General features: G+C 50.0%; 1 protein-coding gene across 3 annotated transcripts in view; it reads right to left on the reverse strand.

The window, feature by feature from the left end:
• Positions 1 to 7,295, reverse strand: part of CNMD (chondromodulin) — a 31,993-nt gene extending 24,698 nt beyond the window's left edge. For 2 of the 3 annotated variants that reach the window (XM_055426013.2, XM_088842791.1), the window contains exons 1-3: positions 7,209 to 7,295; positions 6,627 to 6,767; positions 1,159 to 1,299 (exon numbers count right to left, since the gene is read on the reverse strand). In XM_055426013.2, the coding sequence (XP_055281988.2) occupies positions 1,159 to 1,299; positions 6,627 to 6,767; positions 7,209 to 7,280 (354 nt within the window). In that variant the 5' untranslated portion in view covers positions 7,281 to 7,295. The remainder of the gene's footprint in view (positions 1 to 1,158; positions 1,300 to 6,626; positions 6,768 to 7,208) is intronic. The other variant, XM_088842792.1, reaches the window with a different exon arrangement.
• Positions 7,296 to 10,028: the final 2,733 nt, after the last annotated feature.

Below are 10,028 nucleotides of genomic sequence, written 5' to 3' on the forward strand. Positions count from 1 at the left end.
ATTCAAATGAAAAGCATCTCTAGTTTTCCCCATCAATCAGAGGAAGACAGGTCGGTGAGATGTTTGTAGGCCAATAAACTATCAGAAGAGACATTATTTTTAAGAGCCTTTTTCATGAGGAAGTCTCACCTACTCCCTCTCTAGATTTAACAGGAGAGCACAAGCAGTGATGCCTCTTTCTCTCCTAGAACAAGAAAGAGAACGAGATATTTATGGTGGCCAGCCGGAGAGGAGGCCTGCAGTGACACTTGGGTTCACAGATGTCCACGGAAGCATCCATGCATGGCTTGATGTCTCCAATTGCCTGTAAATTGAATTTCTGAAAACAAACATGTGTGTCCTTTGCAAAGGAGACTCGAATGTTTCATCTGTAATGGGCTCTGTTCAGACAGCAGATGATACACTAGGCGAATTTCTCCATGCTAATTTTCTGGATTAAACGGGAAATCTGGAGCACTGAGATGTGTGTGTAAATAGATCCCACCTGCTGCTGATTAGATTATTAGGTCATTAAAGTTTCCCTCCTCTTGATAACTGCCAGTTTTAGATCTTGCCACATTCTGGGAGACCTTGGGCATTTTATTCACTGTGTTAAGAAGGCTGCTTGGAGAAAAATAGCTCTTGCAAGTCTTTCCGCCAAGACTTGATAGCTCCAAGAACTTGTTTTTTTTTTCAGTACTAAGGTGTTGTTATTTCATTTTGAAAATGTCAAGGACAGAGAGTGACCCTTTCTCAGAGAGAACATGCAACATGGTCCAGGGAGGTTAGTGGCACCATGACTGCCATAAAGAGCAGTTCCCATTTGGGTGGATGTGAGGGGCTCGCCTTCTCCCTGAGTGAGGCGTCTCCCAGGCTTGCCTAGTTAAACTTCCTGCTGCTGCTGCTGCTAAGTCACTTCAGTCGTGTCCGACTCTGTGTGACCCCATAGACAGAAGCCCACCAGGCTCCCCCGTCCCTGGGATTCTCCAGGCAAGAACACTGGAGTGGGTTGCCATTTCCTTCTCCAATGTGTGAAAGTGAAAAGTGAAAGTGAAGTCGCTCAGTCATGTCTGACCCTTAGCGACCCCATGGACTGCAGCCTACCAGGCTCCTCCATCCATGGGATTTTCTAGGCAAGAGTACTGGAGTGGCTTGCCATTGTGCGTGCAATATACTTACATTCTGGAAATCATGAACTTCAACCGCTTCTTCAGCTCCACTTCCCATTGTAAAGGTCTCCAGGTTGTTCCCAGCATCTATTTCCATTGTCCCATCTTGTAATTTCCCATTGATACTCATGGTATAATGGACATTGTAAATCTGGAAGTGAACACCAGAATCAGTGATGCTTCCCTCTTAGAGCAGTTCACGGCTTATCTTGATATAAATTAGCATTCCTGTGTCTCAGAGATACACTGAATCATCCTTAATGGTAAGACATTTATCTGGGAGGACTTCATCCACCAATCACCTAATACAATGATTTCTTAAATAATATCTTGAAAGTAAAGGCTTTGATCATCCCTGATACTAATCTGAAGAGCTCAGTGGTTTGCAATCCTGGTGGCACACAGACACATCTAAGGAGAATCTTCAGCTACCACACCTGGGTTGCCTCCACAGGATGGATCAAATCACTACCTGTGGGGATGAGGCTTGAGCACAGATCTTTCTGTTTTTAAAGGTCGATTCTACTTTGCAGCCAGAGTTGAGATCTGTTGATGGATAAATGGACAGTGAAGAGGCAGAGGGTTCACTGGGCTGTTAACCAAACAAATCTGCAGTGGCACCTCAATTTGAAGGTAGTTTTTAAAAATCCTTCAGTCAAGACTTGGCATGGAGGGTGGTATACAGTAAGGACTGCGGACAGGTAGTACTAGGGTACGCCTGAGATTACAGCCACATTACAGAGAGCAAGGTCAATGTGCACGTCTGTTTCCGCTCAAAATAAGAAGGACGCCTATTAATGACACTATGGGACAGACACAAGGTGTTGTCAGGTGCTGTTACAGGATGTGTGGGGGGAAGGGGGAGAGTCTTGGCATTACGCAGGAGCACTGGGCCAGGAGTCAGAAAAACAGCTGGCTACACCATTTAGCTCGGCATCTTGGGAGTTGCCTTGAATGCCAAACGATGGAGTGGGAACCTCAGAGGGGGTTTTCATTTATGTCCTCAGAGCTCTGGGGTGTCACAGAGGTGGCCCAGAGCAGGTGGGGCTGTGAGGCTTCTTAACCCGAGTCCCCCCACCCGCGGTCCATCTGCAATTTGGCCAGAGCAGCTTTGCTTCTGATCTGTTTCATGTGCTGCATTTCTGAGTAACATCTTGTTTAAAATGCCGCCATTTGAAAAACGCTTTTTACCGTGTACCACTAAATTACAGGATCCAAAGGGCTCTCTCTCTCTTTAAAAAAAATATCTGTTTATTTATTTCTTTGGTTGTGCCAAATAAGTTGAGACACTCAGGATCCTCGATGTTTGTTGAGGCATGTGGGATCTAGTTCCCTGACCAGGATCGAACCTGGGCCTCCTGTGTTGGGACCATGGAGTTTTAGCCACTGGACCACCAGGGAAGTCTCCAACAGGGCTCTCTAAGTTTACACATCTGGTTAGGACACTGGTTTAAAAAGTGATTTACATGCTGCTCCTGAGCAGTGTGCTGCTGCTCTGCAAGAACCTTCTCTGCGCTGTGGGGTAGGAGGTGGGCTTCTCTTTTCTTCCGTTTTCTGACTTAGAAGCATATATATGTATATATCTATGTCTTCCTGGAGAAGGATATGGCAACCCATTCCAGTACTCTTGCCTGGAGAATCCCATGGACAGAGGAACTTGGCGGGCTACAGTCCATGGGGTCACAAAGAGTTGGATGTGACTCACTGACTAACACACTATATCTTATGTATGATATATGGTTTAGTGGCTAAGTTGTATCCAACTCTCTCAACCGCATGAACTGTAGCCCGCCAGGCTCCTCTGTCCATGGGATTCTCCAGGCAAGAATACTGGAGTGAGTTGCCATATCCTTCTCCAGGGGATCTTCCTAATCCAGGGGTTGAACCCAAGTGTCCTGCATTGCAGGCAGATTATTTACTGCTGAGCCACCAGGGAGGCCCATATATGATACATAATGTATCTCTTATGGGTTGTATAAAGATATACACTCCTCAAAGTGGAAGGAGTGGGAACTGATGAGGACCATTAGCTACTTAGTGTCAGGTCGGTAGGTCAGAACTGCAAAGAGCTCAAATTCAAGTCAGATTTTTTTCCCCTTATTATGAGAAATAGCTGATTGCCCCCATGGACAAACCCCGGGGAAAGTATCTGTTGTTATTGGATCATTACTTGTAGAAAACTCATTATTGCAAGACCCACAAGGCCCTGTTTTATCAGCAGAGATGGAGAAACGGTAGCTGGTACCCTTGTAGGCAACAACCCTGTCAGTGGAATGGAAAATCCCGGCATTCACCACCTCTGAGCACAGGTCCTCCCCTCCTTCTGATGAACTTTGCTCCCTGCAGGACACTGTCTCCCCAGCTCAGCTGATCATGAGAGCCACTTCCAGGGGTTCTGATTTAGGGGCGTGAGAGCAGAGCCCACCAATCTGTTTTCACTTTGTACCTCGGCAGTCCTCACCATCAGCCCGTTTGGGGAAACCTGTTTTCTTTGGCTGAGCCAGGACTCCCTGCAGGTGAAGCTCAGAAAGCAGGCTCTGTTTGGCCCCTGCGCTTTCTGAACAGCCACTATTCATCTGAGTTAATTTTGGCTGCTAAGGGATGCATGGCGGACAACGCGTGTGTGAGTTTCTGCTGGCACAAGTGTCCGTCCTTCACTCATGAGACAAGAGGCTCTTTTTTTTTTTTTTTTTAAGCCTTGCACATAAACTTTTTACTGCTAAAGTGATCCTGGATTTAAGAAATGAACTATTTCCAAATTCTTAGAAAATCTTAGGGAGACAAGATCATAACACTGGAACAGTGGCTTGTGCGCCTAACTTCGCTTTCTTCCATCATCACCCTTCTCTACCTTCCCCCTAACCAGGCCTGGGTATTGCACCTTTTAAAGGAGCCGCAGCCCCTGCCTGCCCCAGAGCAGCAGAGGGGGTCTGTGTCCTCTGGAGTGCCTGGGGTTGGGGACTGGTAAACAAACAGCACTGAGCCCGAGCTCAGGAGAAGGCTGGGCTGCTGAAGCAGTAACCACAGTATCTGCTCTAAACTGATGGAGCTGTTAGCACCTAAGGCTATTTCTATTCAAGCACAAAGAAAGTTTATTATGTGCCAAAATTCTGCTCAATATGGTGCCTTTTACAGCCAAGGAGATTTGCTAATGAGTTTCTAATAAAGCCTGGGTTCATAAGATAATTACATCATGTTTGGGACCAACGTCTCAAAAAATCAGGCTGAGAATAAAGGCCCCAAGCAATGATCTCATCCCCTCATCCCAGGCGCTTGGGTTGTCAGTTATCTCATATTGGTGGGAATTTCCCATATTTCAATGCCTTGTTCCATTGACAATAACGTGGATGAAACATGACCTCAATATTTGAGCCCAGGCACTTGTCCCCTCATTATTAACACTTCAATGCTTCAGAGTCCTCTAGCTGATTTCCAGTAAACCTGTCCTAAGGGGATTTATCCATATGAAAGGCACAGGAGGTGAATTACTGCTGCTTCTCCTCTATAAACCAATACAGAGGAACAGAGGCATGGGTAATCTCCGAAGAGTGGGCAGCGCACAGGCTGTCAGTGTCTGTTTGACAGAGACCGACCTTCTCTGATTATCTTTGTTTGGGCCATTTAGATCTGAATTCAGGGAAAGCAGACCTGTGCATATGCTATGGGTCGATGGTACCAAATGTACTCTATTTAGTATTTTGTGATCTGTGTTTCAGACTTAAGTAATATGGATCAGCATGGAATATTTTGGGAGTTGAAAAAAAACCAAAAACAAAAACCCTACCACGATTTTCTTCATTCTCCTACCTGCAGAGGAGACAGCGGAAACTTCTATCGTTGGCAATAAAATGTGATTCACTCTTCCTCTGTATTTTTAGAATTTAATACCACTCTCTCAAACCAGACAACCCACCATCTTGCATTGAAGTAAAAGTTACGATAAAAGGAGGCCCTACTCATTTTGGATGATCTTTCAATCTCTCTTTCTAGAAGCTTGTCAGTTAACCCTGTTTGCCTTGAATTATTAAATGCCAAATGGTACCCATTAAAATATATATCATGACCCAAATCTTTACAAAAAAAAAAAGCAAAGCTATTTTTGTCCCCAAAGGACCTATACCATGGAAGTTTTGTCATCTAAAAGATAGCATTTACATTTCCCAAGGGATGACAGTCTAAACCCTGCTATTAATGGAGATGGAGATATAGAAATGTTCAGATATGCTGCTTTCGAATATGAGCATCTGGCCCGGCTTCTATATTTAAAATACACAAATACATTAAGGCACTTTTCAAATACACATAAAATACTGTGCAATTCTGATCCTACAAATCGATGCTTGTAAATTTGATATAGTCTCTAAAACAGACTTGGTGCTAAATGGCATGCTTATCTACATTAGGCATTTGAGTTAAAAATACAAATTATGCAGTGACTGCAGAAGATGTGGTGTGTAAAACGGTTGAATTGCTTTCAGCACCATTTTCTCTAAGTACTGGAATTCGTTCATGCTTTGAATTTCATGGTGGGAGAGAAAGGGGGAAACAGCAGCCGGGGATTCTCTGAGGGGAGTGATTAAGAAACAGCCCTTTGTGTGCGCCCTGGAGAGGGAATTCTTTTCCATTAGTTGAAATCAGCTTACCCCAGGCCTGGCAATGGCCATCAAGATAAAATGCTCCCCCTCCTTTAGATAGGTAAACAAAATTCAGAGTATTTAATGAACACCCTGGAATTTTGCCCATTCGGGTCAGAAGCACTTTTTATATTCCTTGAGAGCCAACCCAGCTTTAACATAAATAGTTGCGTTCATAGAAAGTAGGACTGGAGTTAGTAAAACATTTACCATTAAGTCACATGTGACCAGGCCAGAAATGATTTTTAAAGATACTGGCTATCTTTAAGGAAGTTAGATTTTATTTTTTTCCCTTACAGCAAGAGAGAAGGGCAAATTAAAGGATGAGGAGAGAGAAGAGAGAGAGAGAGAGAGGAAGAGAGGAGCGGAAAGGAGGGAGGGAGAAAAAGAGAGGGCGCTCGTGGGAGGTCAGGTTCATCCCCTTATTAGGTCTGAATGTGCCTCTTCTACCTTTGTCCCAGGTTCTTCAATTCACAGCCTTTCTCAGCTGGGAGAGGCCATAGTTTCACTTCTTCCTCAGGGTGAGTAAGGCGAGGCCAGAGGGGCCGTGCCTTACCCGTGGTCCCTCCGCTGCTTAGTGGAGGCGCCAGGCTGCGATGCGCCTTCCCCGCGAAGGGCTTCCCTGAAACCGGCCACTGCATCCCCCGGCTACACCGCTTCTGAAGCCCAGACTGGCTTTTCTACCAAGTTGCCCGTCAGTGGGAAGCCACGTCGTGGGGTTGGATGGAAGAAGGGACGAGGTGCCCGGGAGGCCCCCGAGGGGACAGCATCCGCTGGGGCCTCCGAGGGGAGGCCACGCGAGTGATCCCGGGGCCCCGGCCACCCCGCGCGCGTCCGGACTTACGTGATTGTCGCTCCCCTTCCAGAAGTAGAAGGCCCCGACGGCCCCCAGGAGCAGCAGCACCGCCCCCGAAATGAGGACCACGGCTCCGACCTTGAGCAGCCGCGCGGGGCTGGAGGGCTTCACGGTGACGGCGGCGTACGCCTGCGGGCGGCCGGAGAGGACCCGTCAAGTCCGCGCGCAGCGACCGCGGCACCGGGGCGCGGGTGGGAGCGGGGAGCAGCGGCCCCGGGCTCCTCCGGCGCCCCGTTTCTGCGCGCTCCCCTCGCCGCGGGTCCCTGGTCCCCAGGCCTGGATGCGCTGAGCAAACGCTTCGCGGCTCCAGGTCGTCGCCCGCGGGTCTGCCGTCGCGGCGGCCTCCCTCCACGACGCCCCCCCGCTCCCTGCCCGCCTTCCCCTTCGCGCGCATCTGGAGGTGCCCCGGCCTCTGTCCCCGCGCCCGCGTGGGGCGCCACCCCAAGCCCGCATCTGGGCGCCCGAATCTGCCCCCACCTCCCAAGTTCGGTGACACGCAAATGCAAATCGTAGACCCGGGACGGGGGTTCCGGGCCCCCGCAGGTCTGGGGGCCCCCGAGCGGTTCTCACCGGGGGGCTGCAAAACTCGACGTCGTCGGGCCCCACCAGGGCGATGGGCACTTTGTCCGCGTTCTCCGTCATGACCGCGGCCGCTGGAGCAGGACACCGGGAGGCTCAGCTGGCGCCCTGCGCTCTGGCCTGCGGCCCCGACGTGCCGGGCATTTCAGCGCGGGGCACGCGCGCGCACACCGTGCCCTCCGCCCGGGCCAGCCCAGAGCTCCCCACCCCTCCTGGCGCCTCACCTCTGCCCTGCCTCCCCTCGCCCGCCCCGGAGCAGCGGTGAACGCCCCGCTTTCCACAGCCCCCTCTCCCCGCGCTCTCCGCACCCCCTCCCCCAAGCCCCTCGAGAGTCCGAGCGTGCCAGGGTGGGGGAGGGGTGGAGACCAAGGATGCTGAGCCCCGTGACCCCAGGACAGGCCGGATTGCTGGGATCGCTCCGGATGTCTGAGGCTCTGCTGGGCGCCTGGCTGGAGGCCCGTTTCCTGCAGTGAACTTGTGTGTGTGCTGGGGGCGCCGGCTGAGCAGGACACAGAGGAGAGCCGGGTCGTGGGCTGGACGGGGGACCCCGGCACTGCTGGGTGGACCCCGGACAGGCACGGGGATCCGGGTCTTAGCGATGGGCTCTCCTCCCAGGTTTCTCTGGGCGCCTTAGCAGGAGGCTCAGCAGGGAAACTGGAAGCCAAGCTGAGAAACAATAAAATAGGTCCTGGTTGATTAACTAAATAAGTTAAACAAAGAGACCAAAACAACAATGGCAACATACACCAAAAACACTGTTATGTCCAAAGAAATAGCCACACACATATACACAAACGTATAGTATCCTATATATATAGTATACATTTTATATTATGTATCGTATACATTTTATACTATATAGAGAGATACAGATATAGTATTAATATGTATTTTAAAAGCAGAACAGGAGGAATTTTTCTCTTGGAAATGCTGTCTGCCTAGGACTATGTGTGTGTGCATGCTAAGTCCCTTGAGTCGTGTCCGGCTCTTTGCGACCCAAGGGACTGTAGCCCGCCAGGCTACTCTGTCCATGGGATTCTCCAGGCAAGGAGACTGAAGTGGGTTGCTATTTCCTCCTTCCGGAGGTCTTGCCAGCTTAGGGATGCAATCCACATCTCTTAGGTCTCTTGCATTGGCAGGCGGGTTCTTTACCACTATGTCCCTCTGGGAAGCCCACCAGGACTACATGTGACCTCATGTGAATCCAGGCTTCGTGGATCAGTGTTGGGGTCCAGCTTTGTGCAGAGTCTGCTACTGAGGAGTAAGGGTGTGCTGCAGGGGAGGGCCTGAGGTCTCCCCAGCAGAGGGAGGGGGCTGGGCAGGGCTCTGGAGGCGCCGCTGAGGAGACAGACACCTGGTGACAGGTGTGATGCCAGTGAAGCTGGGAGGGGCTGAGGGTGGAAATGACCCGTGGCAGAGTCCGAGTGTCTCTGCTGCTGCTGGGCTGCGGAGGTTGAGGCTTCAGGCCTAGGAGGACGGGGAGAGTGGTGGGACCCCGGGGAGAGGAGGATGTTGGGAGGAGCAGTTGTGAGAGAGCTGATATGATAAGACTAATTTCAGACTTGTTGAACTTGACGTTCAGTCGCTCAGTCGTGTCCGACTCTTTGCAACCCTGTGGACTCTAACCCACCAGGCTTCCCCGTCCTTCACCATGGCTGGAGTTTGCTCAAACTCATGTCCATCAAGTTGGTGATGCCATCCGACTATCTCATCCTCTGTCGCCCTCTCCTCCTGCCTTCAATCTTTCCCAGCATCAGGGTCTTTTCCAAGGAGTCAGTTCTTCCCATCAGGTGGCCAAAGTACTGAATGCTTCAGCTTCAGCGTCAGTCCTTCCAGTGAATGTTCAGGACTGATCTCCTTTAGGATGGACTGGTTGGATCTCCTTGCTGTCCGAGGGACTCTCAAGAGTATGCTCCAACACCAGTTTGAAAGCATCATGTGGGAGCTGGTAAAGAAGAGCCCAGGGACCATCCTGAGCCTGCCTTGGATTCAGACAAGGCACCACTGGCTGTATCTTCCATGAGGTGGAAGGTGCTGGAAAACCCCCTTGCAGCCTGCAGAGGCTCAGCCCCCGGGGGCACTGCTGCTGAGTTCAAGACCTCCTCTCCCCAGGGCACTTGTAAGGGTGTTTCGGAAGGAATAAGAGAAGTCACAGCCAGAGAAGTGGGAGGAGACCCAAGATGAAGTAGTGATGCCGGAAGAAAAGGCGAGTTCAGGAAGGATGGATCGCAGTATCAGATGCTGACATCATGGGGGAAGCAGAGAACACACAGAGAGGCCTGTGGACCCCTCAGTGAGGAGGGCGCGGGAGCCAGTAGGACAGCAGTTCCATTTGCTCCATTTGTTGGGCACAGAACACATGCTGCAAAGCATCATTGTGACTGAAAGTATTTGCAGCTCATACTGCAGACCAGGAGCTCGTTCTTTCGAACAGAGAGTTCCTTGGAATCATCTAAAAACTGGGCAAAGGATGGGAACAGAGGTTCCACACAAGGGGAAATTCAAATGACTCTTCAACAGAAGAAGAATGCTTGACAGCATGTATAAAAAGAAATGCAGATTTAAAGTATTCCTTTTCACCTATCTGGCTGGTGAAAATAAACACCCTTGTTAGAACAGTCTACTGGAGAGCATGAGGGGAAATGAGGCCTACGTTGCCGTGGGTGGCTGAATTGGTGCAAATTTTATGGGGAAAACTTGATTCCAAAATGCAAAGTGTAATTTCATTTCTGTGGATTTATCCCACAGATGGGCTCACAAGACTGGAAAAATCCTCTCTATGCAAGGCTGCTTCTTGCAGCATGTCTGTTA

This window comes from Moschus berezovskii, chromosome 13, assembly GCF_049115385.1.
Source record: "Moschus berezovskii isolate FMDL1 chromosome 13, NW_MosBer_1.0, whole genome shotgun sequence".
In the NCBI taxonomy this organism is placed as follows: Eukaryota; Metazoa; Chordata; class Mammalia; order Artiodactyla; family Moschidae; genus Moschus; species Moschus berezovskii.